This window comes from Solenopsis invicta, chromosome 10 (assembly GCF_016802725.1).
Source record: "Solenopsis invicta isolate M01_SB chromosome 10, UNIL_Sinv_3.0, whole genome shotgun sequence".
Lineage (NCBI taxonomy): Eukaryota > Metazoa > Arthropoda > Insecta > Hymenoptera > Formicidae > Solenopsis > Solenopsis invicta.
In genome coordinates this window covers 5,201,482-5,223,620 of record NC_052673.1, presented here as the reverse complement: position 1 = coordinate 5,223,620, position 22,139 = coordinate 5,201,482, and the positions used below count along the sequence as shown (strand labels likewise).

The window sequence follows — 22,139 nt, the reverse complement described above, 5'->3', positions numbered from 1 at the left end:
TATTGGATGTGAATTGATTTTCAATATTGGTCCAATATTGCAAAGTATGATATTGACCTTTATTTAACCAATATTGAAAAAAAAATAAATACGAATTATATATTGGTTGTGCATTAGGTTTTCAACATTGGTCCAATATTAGAAGGTTGACACTTTAATCAATATTAGTCGACTTTTTTTTTCAAACCCAAGCAGTCACCCATCCAAGTCGCGACTCCGGTGAACGTTGCTTGACCTGTGTGATCACTGAGAACTGATCCCTCGTGATGATTTGTGAACACTTTGTGCTGATACGTGTATATAACTTATAGATCAGGTCAATATACGTTATCGAAAAAATGGAATATGTATAATTAAAACACATTATTTATATAAACAAATATAAAATTATAGTTTTTTTACTAATTTCACAAATGCGGAATAGTATCTGGAATAACTTTTCTGTTATTTGTTTGAGTAAGAATGCAATTAGAAAATATATGTCAATATAATACAAATTAAATTAAATATAAAAAATTTTTAAATAATTGAAAAGTATTGTTTGCTCATTGGAATGTAGATTGAGGTTTCTTCATTTATGGACCTATTTCGTTTATTAATAATATTTACAATACAATTATTGACCTTGTTTACACCGAGCACTTGATACGCGTACTAACTAGTAATTTTCTTGTCTTGATTCAATTAAATTGTCTTGATTTCGGCAATAAATTTAAAAAATAGTATATTAAGTTGGTACAATATGAATCAAGATAATTAAATATATCTATTATGTATACACGCATTGTCGACAGTAAGATAAATTAATAGAAAGTTACGAGTTAGTACGCGTATCAAATGCTCGGTGTAAACTAGGCCATTGGTAACACATTAATATTTCTTTTATAGCCAATATTTGCTTTAGATTTGGAAATCTTGACCAAAAATGCGCTTCCAATATAAGTGCAATATTGTACAATTGTTAACTCGTAACATTGGCAGCACATTACCGTTTCTTTAAAAAACAATATTCGTTTTTGATTGGCAAATATTGGCCAATGCACTTCTAATGTAAGTGCAATATTGTACAATTGTTGACTCGTAATATTGGCAATACATTACCGTTTTTTTAATAAACAATATTCGCTTTACATTGGCAAATCTTGGCCAATGCACCTCCAATGACCTAGTTTACACCGAACACTTGACACGCATACTAACAAGTAACTTTCTATTAAATTGTCTTAATTTCAACAATACGTGTAAATTGTTGAGGAACGCCGCAATTTTCAACTTCTTTTCCAATTATTGATTCCAAAGCCAAGAAGGTTGCGAAGCGCTAAAATTATCATTTTTCAAATTCCGGCGATTAATTCTTGGCTTTGGAGTCAACATGTTGTTGTTTGCCGGTCGGAGCGGAGCGGTGAGCTCGGTCTAACGTCCGCGTGATCGCGCGCGTGGTAGCGCGATGCGCGCTGTAGCCGACCAATTGACGTTCGATACGCGACGATCTCACGTATTCGAAGCCGTAAGCCCGGCACGACTTGTTCCCTGAGAAACCGCGAAAAGTTCACGTGAGACCCTCATCGGGACGGATCGTGTCGCGGGCTATATAGGTTCCCGCAAACGGCGGGAGCGCGCCTTTTCTTCGCAGTCGGGTTCCGAGACGTATCGTGGTTACAGAAAGCGATTATCTCAGTGCGAAATAAAAGATATATTTTTTCCGAACGCAACAAGCACATTCGAAGCAATTCAATCGGCATCTCCATCCCGCCAAATAGCATCAGTGCCAAAAGCGCGCTCCAGTGCCGTGCAGCGCACATAAATGTATACGTGATATCTATATTTAATTAATTATCTTGATTCATATTGTACCAGCTTAATATACTATTCATTAAATTTATTATCGAAATTAAGATAATTGAATAGAAAATTACTAAATATTACGCGTATCAAGTATTCGGTGTAAACAAAGCCAATGTAAGAGCAATATTGTAAAATTATTGACTCGTAATATTGGCAGTACATTATCATTTCTTTAATAAACAATATTCGCTTTACATTGGCAAATCTTGGCCAATGCACCTGCAATGTAAATGCAATATTGTTTATTAATTGGCGAGCAATATTACAAGTACATATGTACAGTTGTGTTCATTATAGTTGCGACACTTTTTTTCGATGGTTTTTGGAAGGTAGCCTTGCTCATCGAGTGACAAACGTAATTGGTTGGATCCACAAGTAAGAACCAATCTGTCCATGGGGAAATTTTCCAAACTGAGAAGTCACCACTTTCTACATACTCGCAGTTCATGATTAATGAAACAATTAAAGCTTATTGGTTGTTACGTTAATCATGACTGTAAGTATGTAGAAAGATAGCGACTTCTCAGTTTGGAAAATTTCCCCATGGACAGAATCAAAGTCCTTGGGTGTACAGTCGTGTTCATTATAGTTGCGACACTTTTTCTTCGATGCGTTTCTGAACGCGCAACTATAACGAGAGCTGAGAACATGATTGGTTCTTACCACAGACTTCTATAATACACTAGACCGCTAGCTTGCGTGATCTTAACAGAGATAATGGCCAAGAAATCCATGTACAAGTGGAGGTACTGTGGAATGCGGATTCCATTGGTTGACTTTGACGATAGTGGGGGTTCGTCCAATCATTGCTTATATACTTGCGCGACGATGCATGCGTAAAGACAGCACTTGATCGAGAACGGCGAAGTATGTTGTTAAGATTAAGAAAGTGAATATAAAAATAAATAATGCCAATGTGTTGTTGTGTTCTTGGCTGCCAAAATAAGGCGGACAGGCAAAAAAATATCAGTCTTTTTAGGTAAGTGGAAATAATATGTTATTGTTAGTATTTTAATATATAAATCAATATAATCGATATAAATAATGTCAAATATTTTCTAGATTTCCACGGAATAAAGACATTTTAGACTCATGGATATCATTTGTGGGCAGAACAAATTGGCAACCGACTAATACCTCTCGAATATGCAGTTTACATTTTAATAATGATGACTATTATCGTTGGAACGACAGGTTATTTCTAAAACCTGGAGTTCTTCCAAGAAAATGTATTGTGCGGATGAGTGACAACAAAGAGAATTTTGATCCCTTCAAAGTATTAAATGATAAATGTAAGTGATATATAAATGCATAATTAATTTATGCGTTTCTAATATGTTGTATTTTTGTATTTTGAGTAAATCAAATATGCTATATATTAGTTAAGATAATATGTACATTAATTTACACTATAAACAGATAATTGTAATTTCAGTAACTGTGAATAGCAGCAAACGTGCGTTCGAGGAAACATTAGAAAACGCAGAGAATTTTAAACTTCAAGCAATTTCGACAGAATCTTTTAATGAAATTGAAATATTAAAGGAACGATTGCAACATGATCGTGAATTACATCAGCAAGAACTAAAGAAACAAGCAGAAATGTTCTCTGTGATTTTGGAAAATGAAAAGTCAAAACTGAAGTCCGAGATAAAATCTGGTCTTGAATTGCATCAGCAAGAACTAAAGAGACAAGCAGAAATCTTCTCTACAATTCTGGAAAATGAAAAGTCAAAATTTAGGTCTAAGATTGAATCTGGACAACAAAAATTGCATACTCTACAACGTAGTGTAAAACGAAAAGAGGAACAAATAAAGTCTATGAAACATTTATTCGATGAATTAAAAAAGAAATATGTAAGTGATACCGATGCACTTAATATGTTAAGTCGCGAGTTTGAAGGCATGTCACTCAATCTTTTTCAAAACGAAGTAAAAAATAATTCGCGATCTGCAAGTGGTAGAAGGTATTCGGAGCAAGTAAAGAAGTTTGCTGTAACCTTATTCTATAATTCTACTAAAGCTTATGACTATTGCCGGTTGGTTTTCTTTTTTTCTTTTCATTTATTTACATGATTTGTTGTTTTGCATGATTTGCTGTTTTGCACTTATGTTTTATATTTTTCTATTATAAAATACAACAAAATAAAATTTTTATGTTACTATAAAATATGCTTTATTTATATCTAGCGGGATTTTCAATTTGCCACATCCGTCAAGCATCAGACATTTGCATTCATCTGTAAACGCTGAACCTGGGTTCCACAAAGAGATAATTTCATTTTTAAAGAATTTGCCCGCAGAGGATAAAGATTGCAACATGATTTTTGATAGTATGTCGATACGGCAGCAATTACTTTGGAATGAACAAGAAGGGAAACTTGTTGGGTATGTGGACTATGGAAATGATATTCATATAGAAGAAAAAGATTCATTAGCAAATGAATCATTAGTATTCATGCTGGTTGCCCTTAATGGCAAATGGAAATGGCCCATAGCTTATTTTTTGAAGAAATCTTTATCTGCTGCGACACTTGCAGAATTAATATTGACTGCCTTATCTTTAACAAGTAATAGCGAGTTAAAAGTACGATCTATCACATGCGACGGCGCATCCGTTAATATAAGCGCATTAAATAAGCTAGGATGTAGTATTTACGTAAATAATTATGAATCTATTGTTAATAGTTTTAAGCATCCTACACAAGATTATAATGTTTATGTCATATTGGACGCATGTCATATGTTGAAACTAGCTCGTAATGCGTTAGCAGATTTTAAAGAATTTCATACAAATGATGGTAATATTGAATGGCGATATATAATACAATTGCATCAATTGCAGAATCAATTAACTTTTCGATTTAAAAACAAATTAAATTTGCAATGCATTAATTGGTGGCAAAACAAAATGAAAGTTAAATATGCCGCTCAGACATTAAGTTCATCTGTAGCAACAACAATTGAATTTTTAAAAGAATATTGTCCTGAATTTCAGGACTCTAAAGCTACAATAACATTCATTAAGGTTATAGACAGATTATTTGACTTTATGAATTCAAGGAATCCCTTTGGAAAAGGATTTCATACACCTATAAATCAAAATAACATAAACGCGTTAGAAACAATCATGATTGAAAAAATAAGTTTTTTATTTTCATTAAAAACTAAAACTGGTGATATGCTGTGCTTAAGTGGTAGAAGAACATTTATTTGCGGAATGGCTACAACAGTTAAATCTATATTCGCTGTGGCAAAAGATATATTTTCAGAAAGAGAATCCTTTAAATATATCTTGACGTACAAATTTTCACAAGACTATTTAGAAATATTCTTCTCAAAAATTAGAAGCAGACATGGTTACAATAACAACCCAAATGTTTTACAGTTTAAATATGCCATGAGACAAATTCTTCTAAGAAATGAAATAAGAGGCTCACCAAATAGCAACTGTTTACATTTAGATAGTGATCCTAGTGGCACAATGTATCAATTTATTTGGAAAAAAAAGAAGCAACAAAATGCAATATTTGAAAGTATGGACGATGAAAGTGACAATGAAATAGAGACATTTAATAATGATTCATTATCTAATTGCAGCACATTAAAAGAATACATTTTATTTTATATCGCTGGATACATTATAAAAAAATTATTGTCGCAGATAGATTGTTATACTTGTGCCATTAATTTACAAAAGCAAAGAAGCCACCATAATTATGTCCATTCAAGTATTTATTCTAAGTTTTTAGATTTTGCTAATAATGGAGGTTTGATAATTTCAGATAATAGAGTATTTAAAATCATAATTGAAACAGAGCGACAAATCAACATACAAACAAACAATTTTAGCAATCTTAGAGATCCTAATCTTAATTTAAAAGTATTAAGCAAAGTAAAAAATTCTTTGACTTTAGACAATAATATCTTTCCAAATTTAAATTGTGAAAATATTAATATATTAGAAACTTCACATAAAATAAAACTAATAGTTGTGATAGCAACACGGTATATAAAAATACGATTACACTCCTATTCTAAATTTTATTGCAACGAAATCCTGAAACCGATTCGCAAACGGCATCGTTTAACGAAGCAAATTTTATTTTCAAGTGAGTGATATTTAATAATATTGTTACAAATAAACATCACTCACTTGAAAAAAAATTACTTTTTTTTTATATTCTCTATTCATTGTAATATATATATATATATATATATAATTAAAACTATTGATATATATTGCAAATTTGTATTTTTATCTTATAAATAAAATAATATAAAAGAATTTTGCAATTTAGGATTATTAGATCCATACAAACAACGCACACGTCTGATTAAGGCAAAACCGACTCGTAACCTAACATGACAGCCATCTTGCATTCCTCAATACTGGCAGCAGTACATAAATTTTTCGGCCAGGCCTACATAGGGAGCTAGCGGTCTAGTGTATTATAGAAGTCTGTGGTTCTTACTTATGGATCCAACCAATTACGTTTGCCGCTCGATGAGCAAGGCTACATTCCAAAAACCATCAAAGAAAAAATGTCGCAACTATAATGAACATGACTGTACATACATGTGCAATTGTTTCTATGACTAATATTGGCTCTTTATTGGTCAATAAAGTATTGCCCCATAAAGAAATATTAGTCAATGTACTCCCAACATAACCAATGTTTCGGCAATGTTAACCAATGTAAAGCCAATGTACACCCAAGGACTTTGATTCTGTCCATGGGGCAATTTTCCAAACTAAGATGTCACCACTTTCTACATACTCGCAGTTCATGATTAATGAAACGACTAAAGCTTATTGGTCGTTACGTTAATCATGAACTGTAAGTATGTAGAAAGATAGCAACTTCTCAGTTTGGAAAATTTCCCCATGGACAGAATCAAAGTCCTTGGGTATACTGTACTACAAGAGCAGACTTAGGAAACTATAGACCGAGCGTAAACTACTATCTTAGGCCTAGTTTACACCAAGCACTTAATACGCGTACTAACTCGTAACTTTTTTATTAATTTATCTTACTTTCGACAATGCGTGTATACCCATACAGCACAAAACTTGCAACAATATTGTTGCAACGTTGCAGCAATATTACAACGTTGCAGCAATGTTGCAACAATATTTCTGCAGTCCTCTGTGCTGTATGGGTACATAATACATATATTTAATTATCTCGATTTATATTGTACCAACTTAATATACTATTTTTTAAATTTTTTGCCGAAATTAAGATAATTTAATAAAAAATTACTAGTTAGTACGCGTATCAAGTGCTCGGTGTAAACTAGGCCTATATCAGAGTCTGAACACGAGACAATCACTTTTGATTGGTTCTTCAGTTCTGGCCAACTCCCGTTTGTATTTGTATTCAAATATTTGTATTATGTTTAGATGTTACAGCAAAAGCGAGTATAGGAAAGAAATAAATAACAATTTTTTAAATAATGTAACACAATATATTTTATTTAAATAAAGTATGCATTGCCATCGTCTTACTATCATATTTTTTACATTTTATTGCATTTTTTTTATTAAAAACCTTTAATCTAAATGTTACAAACCTCTTAATTATATGTATAATTTGTATATAAGTTGTGACATGGTAAAATATGGTTTGCTGTCATTTTACTACATTTTTTAATTAAAAAATTTTTTAAACTAATATCTGTAATGTTATTAAAATATTTAAAATAATGTCAAAACATTTGTTCAAACTTAAAAAAAATTAAAAAAGTTTTAATATTTAGAAAAAATAAACAATTATTCTTATAACATTTTAATTGTACAAATTTTGTAAATAAATATAATATTGGAGTTTTTGAACCAACTGATTTTAAATATTTATTACACAGTTTGCATGTTTTGTAATAGATTTTATGAGGTATCCGGCAATGTTATATAAACTATTTAATTCTAAATTTGATAAACTTATTAATGTTTATTGAAAGGCGGAATTGCGCTATTACTTGTGCTATTATTATTCATGATGTAACAAAACGCCCCTCCACCTCGCGCGCACGGCCACTCCACTCCGTCCACCCGAGCAATGCACCGGCAGAACGCCACGTGCGCGCACCGAGCTAACCTGCCGTCGCGATCACGCGGCAGCACGCGCGCCGCCCGTGGCGTTCGGCAACGCTCCCACTCCGGGCCAGCCGACCGAACGCACGGATTGGTCCGCCCAACCGTGCGTTCGGATATATAAGCCGGCAGTGGGAACGCCGAGACAGATCTTCCTGGTCCGCCGAATCCGACAGGTCGAGTATCCTCGACCGCACTCCGACTCCCAAGAGGACGAGAATACTCGCCTCATCCTGACTACCCTCGACGAGCATCCTCGTCGTTCCGGCTAGCCGAGTATCCTCGGCTAATCCTGTCATACCGAATACCGTACACAGCCAATCACGGCGAGCATCCTCGCCGTGTTCCGTAGCCGAGTATCCTCGGCGAATCACCGCCCACGACGAGCATCCTCGTCGAGTCCGCAGGCTGGGTATCCCTAGCCAATCCCATCGGTCCTCTCCCTCAGGGAAGAGTCTCTTGTAACCTAAAGCCTCGTCAGGGCATCCGCGTCCTGACGAGAACTTCGCCTCTTTTTGCACGAGGCGGCTCGGGCGAGACGCGGAATCGTCGCCGTCGCTCCGATCCCGCGTTCCGCGGCTCCCCGACCACCCCGGACACCGAGTCCGTTTCAAACCACGCGATTTAATTTAAGTTGGAGTTATTTGTATTCTTATGATTTCGTAGTTCTAGTACTTCAGTTCTTATTATGTCTCCGTTTAAGTTAGAATTATCTTTTGTCACTTTAACGGTTCATCCGTACTCTCGCGGTTATTAAAAATTCTTGTTTCGAACTTCAGTCTTGGCTCTCGCCTAGCGTGCTCGTTAGCCCACGCGTCACCGCGCGCTTATCGTTACCACCGCTTGCAATTCCGACCGCGCAGCGGCAATTGGTCGCCGCGACCACCGCGAGCCAATCGCGTCCCCGCTAAGGCTGGGTCCACTTGTCACGAGGCGTTAGACACAATCGGCTAATGAGGCTACTTGTAAACATCACACCAAACAAAGATTTAGTATTTTTGTCAACTAAATACCGAGTGCGATTATTATACCGAACCCGACCAATCCGGCGAGCTTATCCGCAACCGTATCCTGACACCTACCAGAACAGCACGAAAACCACCAGCGTTACAATATCAATGTTTCCTTTATTCGTTTGTTTTTCTTTTGATAAAAATTTAAGCCTGATAAATATTTGCTATCATTATTATCATAACTACCATTGTTAATTTGTTTTATGTACATTTATGTAAATTTTCATGATGTATTCTTTGGCTCTTGAATTATTGCAAAATGGGGCTGCACAGCCGCCCATTTTGAATAATTTTTAAAATAAACTCTTGTACACACGATAAGAAAACAACAACGATAGTGTAACGTGGTTTCGCGTTTAAGTTGAGGTTAGACACGTCAAGAATAAGTTAGAGAGAGAGAGAGAGAAAGAGAGAGAGGTGTATTTTTTTCCATAGACTTAGGCTCTATAGACCGAGCATTCGAGGAGTGGGGGTAAAGTTCTCGCGTGAAAAACTAGAAAGAGATAGCCTGCTTTGGACCACTATTCTGTCTTTGTCTAATGACGCGCGTGGGGGTACAGTAAAGGTAACGAAACTCTCGGTAAGGTTATTATAGGGAAAGAGAAAAAGGAAATGTAAGTGAATGTGAAAAAAGAATGAAGGGGAATTGAAAAGCATTGAAAAAAGTGCCAAAATATAGAATTATATATAATATAAAATTGTGTATTAAAATTTAAACAATAAAGTATTGATTTTTAAATAAAATCAGTTTTGTGAATTTAGATCTTATTCGTCTAATTTTGTTATTCTTAGAAGCAGCATAATGATGTATTCGAAGAGTGAAAAACTTTTCTAAGAGAATACGAATCAATTGATTTCTATGATCCATCAATGGAGCTTGATTAAAAGCATGTTCCTTTTCAGTAAATAAATCATTTATTCTTAGTTTTATTAATGTTAAATTTATCAGTTTCTTTATTACGTTTGTAGACGTCAAAATATATAAAAAAAAAACAAGTAAAGATTTCCCACGCTCGTCATTAGACAAAGACAGAATAGTGGTCCAAAGCTTGCTATCTCTTTTTAGTTTTTCACGCTCCCACTCCTCAAATGCTCGGTCTATAAATCCTATGTCTATGTTTTTTTCTCTCTCGTGCGATTATGCCCAAATCGCGTCATGTCCAGACTCTGATATAGGGTCTCTAGTACAAAGGAGTTTACAACAAGAAGCAGTTGATTTGATAAAGATATAAAAATAATCTTTATTCAGCCACGCTCGAACAGCCATGAATATTTATACATGAAAAATGCATATATTAAAAAAGGGGGGGCTTGTACATTAGAGAGACAGCCCAGATAACAATTCGTGAGTTCACGTTATTTTCACGACGTGATAATCACGCTGTGCGTGCAAAAGTGCATCACAGTGTCCTCACAATGTAATGGGCGCACACGTGTACACGTAAAAGGTCGCATGGTGCAATCACGCGTGATGGGAACATTTCACGGTGTGAGGGTAACGTGATAATTCCGCCGAGCGCACAAGAACGTATCACGCTGTCCTCACGGTGTGATGGGGGCTGTGGTCAATCGCAATGTAATCAAACAAGACCCTCCCGTATATTATATTAAATTAACAAATTTACAAAAATATTGTAAATAATAATATTATTAATCTTTAATTATAAATCATAAAAAAATAAAAACATTGATATATAATATAATTAAAAGTACCCCAATCAGCACACAATATTTAAAAAATTGTTTTTAATATTTATTTAATATTAATTTTTCATTGTACAATTTATTATAACAAAAATATTTATTAAAGGTTTATTAAATATTTATTTAACATTAATTAAATATTCAAAATAATGATTTAGAGAAAATATTCATTTAATACTTATTTAACGTTTATTTAATGTTTATGTAACGTTTATTTCACGTTTATTTAATATTTATTTCACATTAATTTTTTATTTAAAAAAACATTTTTTAAAAACATTAATTCAGCATTTATTTAACATTAATTTAATATTTATTTTATATTAATTTTTTATTTGAAACAATTTCAAAAACATTAATTTAACATTTATTAAATATTAATTTAATATTTTTTTTTAAATATGTTTTTTAAATGTTTATTTAATATTGTTTTACTATTTATTTTTAATGAATTATTTAATTAAAAAAATGGTTTCACTAAGCATTTTTAAATGTTTATTTAATATTATTTTATTTATTTTTCATCTCTATAAAATTTTATTTATTTATTATTTATTTAACATTTAAGTTACTTATTTTTTAATTATTATTGATTTTAAAATTCGTTTGAAAAATGTCTCAATAACATCTATAAAAATCAGTAAAAAATTAACTTAATTACATATATTTATATAAATAATATATTTTAATTATATATATTTCGTCTTTTCGATAACATATTGTATATTGACTTGATTTATCAGTGATGTACATGTATTAGCATAAAGTGTTTACAGGTGATCACGAGGGATCAATTCGCAGTGATCACAGAGATCAAGCAACATTCACCGGGGTCGCAACTTGAATGGGTGATCGCGTAGAAATTTCAGAAAAAAAACTCTTAAAAAAACCTCAATATTAAAAAAAATTTTGTTTAATGTAGAAAGGAGCATGAATCCATTAATTTTAACGTTTTTAAAAACATTTTTTAAATATTGTGTGCTGATTGGGACGTGAAAAAAATGGGCAATGATTAGAATTTTTGAGTGCTGTATGCATGCATGCTAGCAATATGAGTCTCATTTGGAGAACGCATTTGAGGTTCATATCGTTCGCATGCATGAGTACCGCACGCGTGCGACTGATATGATTCTCATATGATGACGCATCTGTCGGATACTGTGAGCTGACACCGTGCGAATAATTCGCACGGTATACGCGCTCCGTGAACTCACTATGCGCGCATTTTGTTATCTGGGAGGTCTCTAATGAGCTCTACAATGTATGTCATCTGACTGATTCAAACGACATTACTTATCGACTTTTAGAATAGTAAATCGCGCTGGTCTGCCAGAGCCATGAGGCGTATCCAGCGTATCCAGCGCATCCAGTGTTCCTCCCCTAATAGTCTGTAGGACCAATTGGTAAAATTCCACATAATTACCGTTAAGAGCACTTGAAATCAAATAATAGCGAGCAAAATTAAAAAAACAAACAAAACAGAAATTAATAACGATATTATATGTATACAATATTCAATTTTACTCTTCGAATCTAAATTTATTATATTGTTTATATCTGAAGTAATTGTTGATGAAGTATTCGTTGGTGATGTCTTATTTTCTGAAAAATATAATTTGTAATTAGTAAATAATTATATCCATTGTTAATAAATTAATTTTCTTAAAGAAAAACTTGTTATAATAAATTTATCTGTTGATTATAAATAAAGCTAAATTATTTATATATAAGAAATAACTTTACAATAAATTTTTTAATTTATTAATTGTTAAATAAAGATGATATAAAGAAAATAATTTAATTACTATATCAATAAATTATAACAAGTTTCTAAATGAAACGAAAAGAAAAGAGTTATGTAATTCTGTCTATATATATATATTTATTCTTATCTTTTAACATTTCATAATGTTTTACAACATTAATTTTATAATCTTCGATATGGTATTCTTAATAAAAGTTGTAGTAAATTTTAATATTATATTGTGTTTTTTTTAACATATTATGTCATTTCTTATAAATTTATTTATTGTTAAAAAATATAATAGGCATAACACTTGCCATTTTTGAAGCTTATACAATTAAGAGAATAATAAATAAAATATTATTTCTTTAATATAAATTACTATACTTGTACGTAAATTGTTAATGATCCTTGGTTTTAATAGCATCACAATGAAATCCACCCAGTCCTCGATATTGTTAGGTAAAATCATTTTTCTTGATAGTAATTAGTATCTTGATATATGTTCGCGATTTATTTATCGATAATAGACGGGAATGATGAGCCACGAATTACAATCTATGGCCCGTATTCATAGGGCCGTATTCATAGTCCAAGCTCAAGGCAGCGCTTAAGATCGTCTTGGCCAAGACCATCTTATTCAATCAAGATTGTCTTAAGTCATAAGAATTCATAGTCGCCAAATAAGGTGACCTTCGCGAAGAAGATTTTGCTCAAGTAATTCTTATTCGACTTGACGAAGATGATCTTAAGATTGTACTTATTTGCCGTTTGGCTATTTTCGTAATATTCCCTAGGACTCCTCCAATAGAAACGTTGCATTTAAGTAATTTTTATATACTGTAATACTATCTTATATATTATTAAGCTATGATTTTAATTTCATTTGAACTGAAGAGTTAACGGAATCGGCAGGTAATTGTTAAGTATTATTAATTAATATTAAATATTGCAAATATACCAGGGATGGCCTAGAGTATTTCGAGCACAAAGAAATCCTTATGATAAGCATATTTACATTCGTCTTTCACCGTGATGTCTCTCAATTTTTGCGAGTGATCCACATTTTACACTGCCTGATAAAATTGGCAATAAAATAGTCTCCAGCACAATTCGTTTCTAATTAACCGATATTATTTCTGCATGAGTAGGCGCTCAAGATAAACCAAGGTGATGATGACAATTCAGCGACTAGCTGACTAGCTGAGCTGTATAAATATATATTGTAAGTGAGCAATCGGCTCACTCGGTATAAATTTCAAATCGGCCGCCACTGCGGTGGCGTTGTCAGCGGATTGCTGCCTGATTGGCTGCGTGGATCACGTGACCTTCTGTCTCGTGCCCCAATTGGTTTTGCAAACCACGTTAGACATATACCGCCATGCGATTGGCCCTGCGAGGCTCACTAGCGCGCCCCTGCGGTCTCTCTCGTGGGTGTATCATCGCAAGCATCAGACTCGTCGAAGCTCTCGTCAAGTGCGGCATGGCCGCCACGTTTTTCTGTACACGACCGGTGAATAAAGTCGGTTCTGCTATTGTACTCCTGGTGCGCAGTTAATTCTAGTTACCCTCCTTTCCGTCGGTACTTCCGGCTCCTGACACACGAGGGATCGTGACGAGATATTTCCTTTCCTAGTATTTTCCGGCTCGCACGTTCCCCTCTCCTTTGTGAGGCGGGATTTTAAAATCCTTTCGGCCCGCTCTTACAATATATATATATATATATATATATATATATATATATATATATATCTGCTTATGTTCACACCGTCCTTCTGAAAAATAAATTTATTGTTGTAATGCAATGTACCACATGCAGAACAGTTTTTTCTGATTTGTGTCATTATTGATATTAATAGTTTAAAATTTAATACTACACTTAAGGTTTATAATAGCCGTAACCGTAAGAAATTGGTTAATCGTCGATTATTTTCTTATAAATTAACTATGATTGGTCAATTTCTTACGGTTACGGCTATTATAAACCTACTTTAAGTAATTATAAACCAGCCTTAAGAATGCAGAACTTTTTTATTATCACTACAGATTTTACTTCAGATCAATTAAAAGTATGACCTTGGCCTAGTTTACACCGAGTACTTGATACACGTACTAACTAGTAATTTTCTATTAAATTGTCTTGATTTCGGCAATAAATTTAAAAAATAGTATATTAAGTTGGTATAATATGAATCAAGATAATTAAATATATGCATTATGTATACACGTATTGTCGACAATAAGATAAATTAATAGAAAGTTACGAGTTAGTACGCGTATCAAGTGCTCGATGTAAACTAGGCCTATGACCGGAGCACGCGAACAACTTAACCTCCAAAAGCCTTGCTTAATACGTCCTCGGACACGTCTTCGCAAAGATCGTCTTATTTATAAATGTGTGCGTGAAATAAGACAGTCTTAAATGACTATGAATTAATGACTAACAAGGTAGACTTAAGAGGATGCTATACTGACGGGAATTACCGACCATTACAGTGTTCATTAATTTTCGAATTGGCTTTACAGATCGCAAAATCCTTTTGCAAAATAAAAGTACGCACCAAAACAAAGTGTGCTCTGGTAAATTTTATGAGTAAATCGACCAAAAAGTTAAAAATTCATTTATTTTCGACTCGTAGATCTGTCAACCAAGGTTAATTTATGTCATTTACTAACGCTCTGTAGTTCGTATGTATAAAATGAGACCAGGGCGGACTTCAGAAAACTCTAACAAACAACACTGACTGTGTATCGTTTCAGTCAACAACGTAACAAAAAAGTTTAATAGGTAAACAGCTGTACGTGTCCAAATTTCGCTTAGCGCACGTAAACGATGGCAAGAAGAGCAGTGGCTGTAGTTCATAGGTTCTTTCGCAGATGGCGCTATAATCGGATCAAGTGCGTTCGGTAAAATAGCGGCTTGCTCGCCTGAGGATTTATGGGTTCGATCATGTTTATGTCGCTTTTGATGAATAAAAATGAGTTTTCCATCGATTGGTCAGCTTTCAATTTGCCTCAAGCTAAATAAATAAATAAATAATTTAATTAATTTCCATAAATATAACATGCGAAAATTAGGCACATACAAACGCATCTCGAGCCTCATTCGCGAAAAAAGATATGTATGCATGCGTGTGTGCCTGTGCGCGCGCGCGCGCGCGCTAAGCAAAATTTACACGTACAGCTGTTTACGTGTTAAACTTTTTTGTTACGTTTTTGATTAGAATGACACTCAGTCAGTGTTGTTTGTTAGAGTTTTCTGAAGTCCGCGCTGGTCTCATTTCATACATACGAGCTACAGAACGTCAGTAAATGATAAAAGTTAATCGCGATTCACATCCACGAGTTGAAAATAAATAAAAAAAATTTTGTCTTATATACGAAACAACAGTATTGCGTGTTTGTATTATATATATATATATATATATATATATATATATATATATATATATATATATATATATATATGTATGTACGTATGTATGTACGTATGTATGTACGTATGTATGTACGTATGTATATACGTATGTATAATTAAAGAAATTAATAATTAATTTCCATAAATGTAACATGCGAAAATTAGGCACATACAAACGCATCTCGAGCTTCATTGGCGAAAAAAGATATGTATGCATGCGTGTGTGCCTGTGCGCGCGCGCGCGCGCGCTAAGCAAAATTTACACGTACAGCTGTTTACGTGTTAAACTTTTTTGTTACGTTTTTGATTGGAATGACACTCAGTCAGTGTTTATTTTCAACTCGTGGATGTGAATCGCGATTAACTTTTATCATTTACTGACGTTCTGTAGCTCGTATGTATGAAATGAGACCAGCGCGGACTTCAGAAAACTCTAACAAACAACACTGACTGAGTGTCATTCTAATCAAAAACGTAACAAAAAAGTTTAACACGTAAACAGCTGTACGTGTAAATTTTGCTTAGCGCGCGCGCGCGCGCGCACAGGCACACACGCATGCATACATATCTTTTTTCGCGAATGAGGCTCGAGATGCGTTTGTTAGAGTTTTCTGAAGTCCGCGCTGGTCTCATTTCATACATACGAGCTACAGAACGTCAGTAAATGATAAAAGTTGATCGCGATTCACATCCACGAGTTGAAAATAAATAAAAAAAATTTTGTCTTATATACGAAACAACAGTATTGCGTGTTTGTATTATATATACATATATATATTAATTTTATATATATATATATATATATATATATATATATATAATTATATATGTATATATGTATGTATGTATGTATAATTAAATGAATTAATTACATGTACTTTTGTTCCAATGTACTTTTAATATAGAAAAAAGGTTGAAAAATTGATGAATTGGTTTTCTGTACGTTAAGATAATTTTTATTTAGAAAAATACAAAAAAATCGCCACAATTTATGTCTGGGTCGGCGGCGGCGGGTTGTACACCTGAGTCGGCGGCGGCGGATTGTACGCCTGGGTCGGCGGAGGAGGGGTGTACGCCTGGGTCGGCAGCGGCGGATTGTACGTCTGGGTCGGCAGAGGAGGGGTGTACCCTAGGGTCGACGGCGGCGGGTTATACATCTGGGTCGGCGGTGGCGGGTTGTACGCCTGGGTCGGAGGCGGCGGATTGTACGCCTGGGTTGGCGGCGGCGGATTGTACGTTTGCGTCGGCAGAGGAGGGGTGTACGCCAGGGTCGACGGCGGCGGGTTATACACCTGGGTCGGCGGTGGCGGGTTGTACGCCTGGGTCGGAGGCGGCGGGTTGTACACCTGGGTCGGCGGCGGCGGGTTGTACGCCTGAGTCGGCGGCGGCGGATAGTACGCCTGAGTCGGCGGCGGCGGATAGTACGCCTGAGTCGGCGGCGGCGGATGGTACGCCTGAGTCGGCGGCGGCGGATAGTACGTCTGAGTCGGCGGCGGCGGCGGATAGTACGCCTGAGTCGGCGTCGGCGGATAGTACACCTGGGTGGACGGCGGCGGCGGCGGCGGATAGTACACCTGGGTGGGCGGCGGCGGATTGGACGCCTCAGTAAAAGGCGGATGATTTTTTATTGGTGGCGCGTCTACAGATCCTCCACCATATCCTGCACCACCAATATATCCTGCAAAAAACGTTGAAAACATATTAAAGTTTCCGTTTTTTTTTTACGTTGCATATACTGACCTTCTTTTTTCGCCTGTTGCAACGCGCGCCGAAACATGTTCTTCATTAGCTGCAAAAAGAAACATTAGTATGTGTATATGCGCGCACACACGCACCCACGCACACATACATACATATACACTGTTTCGTTACTATCATACGCGCAAGCGCGCATGTGTGTACGATTGTAGCAAAGCAGTCATTCATATATATATATATATATATATATAGGCAACTCCATTGACTTTAGGACAAGAATTTTCTGGATATATAACACAAATTGAAAATTCTATTACACGAATTGCTAAGTCGTGTAATTGCTGCTAATAATATCATAAATGCACTTTTTATGATTTTTTTCTACTGTAATATTTTCTATATTGCTAAAATTAGAATGTTCTGTACTATTTATAATATTAATGATCAGCCTTATTAATTTATATTGCCATATTTAATGTATCTCCTAACGTCTATTTAGATCCCAAATGCTTTTTTTTATTCCGGGATAGGTAAGGCTTCAATTATTTCTCTTAGTAATTTACCTGAGCAAGATCTAGGATTAATTATTTATTAAATAAATTACTTAGCAGCAATTACACGGCTTAGCAAGTCGTGTAATAAAATTTCTCTCTCCCCCCCTCCCCTCTGTCTGTCTGTCTGTCTATCTATCTCCCTTTGTGTGCGTAGGCATGTGTTTAATTTTTTATATTTATATTGTATTACCTTGTGCGTTATTACTGGCGGTGGCGGTGCTCGTGATCGCGGCGCCCGGTGTCTCATATTTTGCGAGTATCCCATGAGACACGGCGTCGGCATACGCTGGCCGCTCATGGGATACTCGTTTGACAAAATATATTTTGGAAGACTACGTTCCGCCGATGGTAGCAGCGGTGGCGATGATGACGGCGGCGGCAGCGGCGGTGGCGGCGATGATGACGGTGGCGGCGATGATGACGGGGGCGGCGGCGGTGGCGGCGATGGCGATGCAGGCGGTAGTGGCGGAGGCGGTAGTGGTGGTGACGGTGGCGGTGGCTGTGACGAAACATGCTTTTTTTTGTATCACCACAGCCAGCGCATTCAGCCCTCTAAACTAACCGTGAAATGACGCCTTCACTTTTTGCTGAAATACAAACACAAACATTAAAAATTAGAAAAAGATAAAAAAAGATTTATTTATAACTCGACTTCTGAGAGGATTCCTTCTTCAAAATTTTACTGATAACTCTAATGTTATTCCAAAGGTGTGTGCAAATTTTAAAGAAAAGGACTCTCTTAGAAGCCGAAATACAAATTATTGAAGTCGACAATTTTCAATTCATAGTCCAGTTGTATTCGAGCGAGTCGATCGGCGAGAAGATACCGCGAGGCGAATGTCGCGGATGATGAGAGATTTAACACGCCTCGCCATTTCTTCTCGATAGCTTTTTGTCTCGCTCGTGTACAACTCGGGCACAGGCACAAGGCTCAAATAAATTTATTTTTTTTTTATTGTACAGTCGTGGTCATTAGAGTTGCAACACTTTTTCTTCGATGGATTTTGGAATGTAGACTTGTTCATCGAGCGGCAAACGTAATTTGTTCTTACGTGCAGATTTAACAAATTACGTTCGCCGCTCGATGAGCAAGTCTACATTCCAAAAACCATCGAACAAAAAGTGTTGCAACTCTAATGACCGCGACTGTGCACTACTATAAATGTAGGGTAAGGTCTACTTACATTTCCTCGTCGTCATTGTCGTCTTCGTACGAAGTTTGCCCTCTCTTATGGCCTCTTTTGATTTCCCTTTCTGCATTTTCTTCTTCAGCTCTCTCTCTCTCTCTCTCTCTCACTATCACTTTCCCCTTTCACTTTCTCTCTCTTTCACTCTTCTCTTTTTAATCTCACTTTTATCACACTCGTAAAACGGTTCACCACAAAACGTGGCACGTGGCGGCACGCGACTGCAAGTGTGACTGCCACGCTCTACCTTACCCCCACCACTGCGCAAGCAATGCGCAATCTCCTAGGCCCGGCGAGATTCACGCTTACGTATTGGCGCCCTTTAGGTGAACCATTTCAAAAACTTGCAGCCTCTGAAGTCTTGTTTGTCATACTTGTAATTATTCTTATGTAATTTTTACAAACATTACATCCAATTTTTGTAAACAATTATCATTTATTGTACCCTAACAAATGTGAAGCATTATTCACGTAGACGGCCGAGAATAAACCTTTGCCCAATATCTTGGAAACACTTTTGTGTCGCCTGTATCAGGATGTACGTTCCAAAGTGTGCACTTGCAAATACACTCGCAGAGACAGTATTGTAATGCACCCATTTTCATTATAAAAATGTTAATAAATTTTATTCTAGTATTATTTACATTTATGACATAAAAGAGTAGTCTTTTCTTGCATTAATAAAAAATAGTAATTCTGAAAATAAAGATTTTTAATTTGTAAGCTTTAAAATTTTTTATCTTTTGTTTCTTTAGTTTATAATTTTCAGCATTCATTTTTACAAGTTTTTAGTAATATTTTTACAAAAGGAGATTTTTATGCAAGAAATGTTTTTTTAGACTCCTTACTTGGAATTATTCTTCTTTTTTTTTGCTAATCTTGTCGGTGTGATTATGAGCTTTATAATAAGCTTTGATCTACGAGAATGCTTCAAAGCTATACTAATATGAAGTAATACTTATATAGTTTTACATAAAAAATCAGAAATATTAATTTTACATACTTCTACTTTAATATACGTGAAAAAGAAAATGTAAATGACTTTACTATGCTTACATCATAAACTGTATTAAAAAAAAAATTATAACGTTTTTATTAATGCAAAAGGGGGAATCGCAGTTACACTGCGATACCCTCGGGGGGCCCAAGTCCGAGGGCGGATTGTTACATCTCAGTAGCCGGCAGCGGATTGCACACCTGAGTTAGACCGGCACGGCGGAACAGGAATTACATCCTGGAAAAAAAGGCCTATCTATCGTGGCCTATGCGGAAGACGACAGTAACGGCGGCGGCGGCTGGGATCGAACCCTGGCCCACGGCGTGACAGTCCGACGGGCTAACCGCTACACCACTGCGTCTTGCCGCTGGTCTTGTCTTCAATTTGGGTATTTCTGTTACACAAGCAGCTTCATACGAAATTCTATTTCTCAGTTTTTCATTCTTACACAAGTTTATGTTTCTGTATGTAAATGACGCTTCATAATGACAATATCTAACATATTGATTGTAACACTTTTTAATTTCTTTCTTTCAAACATAAATAGATAGACAACTTTACGCGTCTTCGGTAACGTTTCAGAAAAAATAAAAATTATTCCCCAAAATAATTTTTTACGCATGGCACACGCAAAATATAATAGCCACATTTGTTCAATATACACATATATGAATATACAAATACATATATATATATATATATATATATATATATATATATATATATATAGTAAATAACGTTTTCTATAATTATTTATAACATGTATAAATTTGTAACAAAGGTGACTACGTTATGCGAGAGAAATCATGCTTTTATTATGTTTATTTTTATAAAAAATATGTTGTTTAATTTGCAAGACTTGGTATATCGATATGCATTTTTCATCGATTTTTATCTTCAGTTAACGAAGCGCAATCTAATTGCTCCGTTCTTCCTCCGCTGTACACGTGGGTCGTGCGCGGCGGTGAGGTGAAGGGAAATGTTGGGAAGCGGTATGTTTTCATTTCGAGCTTTCCTCTTTTATCTTAAATTGTAACTCGTCAAACACCGTGTTGTCACGTTACCTCTTCCGTCTCGACTCGCCAAGCGGTGTTGCCGATGCCACGAGCCTTAGGGTCATGGCATCGCTTGACGCTGAGTAGAGAGAGAAAGCATGATACGATATGGGTTGTGTTCCGATATTAACTGCCAGTACTGAAAATGTATAGTATATGTGACGTGAACTATAAATTTTCAGTACTGCCAGTAAAAACGGAACACAGCCACAGTCTTACGGACAACTGCGGCGTTCTCGCCGTTTTGCGTGTCGATCGAACACACGTGTACAACTGGACGATAGTTAGCGGTCACAACTCATCGTTCTGAGCGATTTGTTACATTGTATTACAGTTTTTCCACTAACTTTTATGTATTAATAATTTTAGATAATTATACACACATATGTATCACATAGCTTTTTTTTGCATTTATTTATAGATATGTATAACCGTGTAGGACATGTCATTGTGTGATGTTTTATTATTTTCTACGATCGAGATCGACATACATTTCTGATCGAGTTTTATCTACAGTCAACGTAGCAAGGGCAAGGGCAATGCTTGCAAATCGCCGGACCGCCCGCGTCTCCTCACGAATCGGAGAAGACTTCTATTTCCTTCTCTCTTATGCGTTCTCTTTCTCACTTCAACTATCCTTTACGCTGTCTGCTTTTCTCTAGTTTAAATACATGATTTCCGATCTAGATTTGCCGACCATGCGACGTTAATTTTGCAGTATTGCATCAACGAATGGAACACGGTTCGCAGTCATTGATTTGATAAATTTGATAGGATTGTAGCAATCATGTATACAATCACTACGGTAGAACCCGCTATTCAAGCAT

General features: G+C 35.5%; 2 protein-coding genes across 3 annotated transcripts; one reads left to right on the top strand and one right to left on the bottom strand.

The window, feature by feature from the left end:
* Positions 1 to 2,501: 2,501 nt before the first annotated feature.
* On the top strand, positions 2,502 to 4,152 carry LOC120358847 (THAP domain-containing protein 1-like). 2 transcript variants are annotated; one of them, XM_039454426.1, is made up of 4 exons: positions 2,502 to 2,824; positions 2,908 to 3,137; positions 3,281 to 3,702; positions 4,036 to 4,152. In XM_039454426.1, exons 1-4 carry the CDS (start codon positions 2,754 to 2,756, stop codon positions 4,096 to 4,098), a joined length of 786 nt encoding a protein of 261 aa, XP_039310360.1. In that variant the 5' UTR covers positions 2,502 to 2,753; the 3' UTR covers positions 4,099 to 4,152. The 2 variants fall into 2 exon arrangements, with proteins under 2 accessions (XP_039310360.1, XP_039310359.1); XM_039454425.1 differs by lacking the exon at positions 4,036 to 4,152 and having other exon boundaries at positions 3,281 to 3,957.
* A 12,589-nt stretch (positions 4,153 to 16,741) lies between these two features.
* On the bottom strand, positions 16,742 to 18,589 carry LOC105207268 (extensin-like). The gene is made up of 3 exons (XM_039454564.1): positions 18,264 to 18,589; positions 17,562 to 17,610; positions 16,742 to 17,499 (listed from the first exon to the last, which is right to left on the bottom strand). The coding sequence occupies exons 1-3, from the start codon at positions 18,369 to 18,371 to the stop codon at positions 16,811 to 16,813; spliced, it is 846 nt and encodes a 281-aa protein (XP_039310498.1). The 5' UTR covers positions 18,372 to 18,589; the 3' UTR covers positions 16,742 to 16,810.
* Between the last annotated feature and the right edge of the window lie 3,550 nt (positions 18,590 to 22,139).

What these genes read in the sequence shown, in the direction of transcription:
- LOC120358847 (XM_039454425.1), top strand. Translation starts at nt 2,754, where the DNA reads ATGCCAATGTGTTGTTGTGTTCTTGGCTGCCAAAATAAGGCGGACAGG. An exon ending in AAAAATATCAGTCTTTTTAG is followed by an intron (nt 2,825 to 2,907) that starts GTAAGTGGAAAT and finishes AATATTTTCTAG; the next exon opens with ATTTCCACGGAATAAAGACA. An exon ending in CAAAGTATTAAATGATAAAT is followed by an intron (nt 3,138 to 3,280) that starts GTAAGTGATATA and finishes TTGTAATTTCAG; the next exon opens with TAACTGTGAATAGCAGCAAA.
- LOC105207268 (XM_039454564.1), bottom strand. Translation starts at nt 18,371, where the DNA reads ATGAGCGGCCAGCGTATGCCGACGCCGTGTCTCATGGGATACTCGCAA. An exon ending in CGCCAGTAATAACGCACAAG is followed by an intron (nt 17,611 to 18,263) that starts GTAATACAATAT and finishes TTCTTTTTGCAG; the next exon opens with CTAATGAAGAACATGTTTCG. An exon ending in GCAACAGGCGAAAAAAGAAG is followed by an intron (nt 17,500 to 17,561) that starts GTCAGTATATGC and finishes CGTTTTTTGCAG; the next exon opens with GATATATTGGTGGTGCAGGA.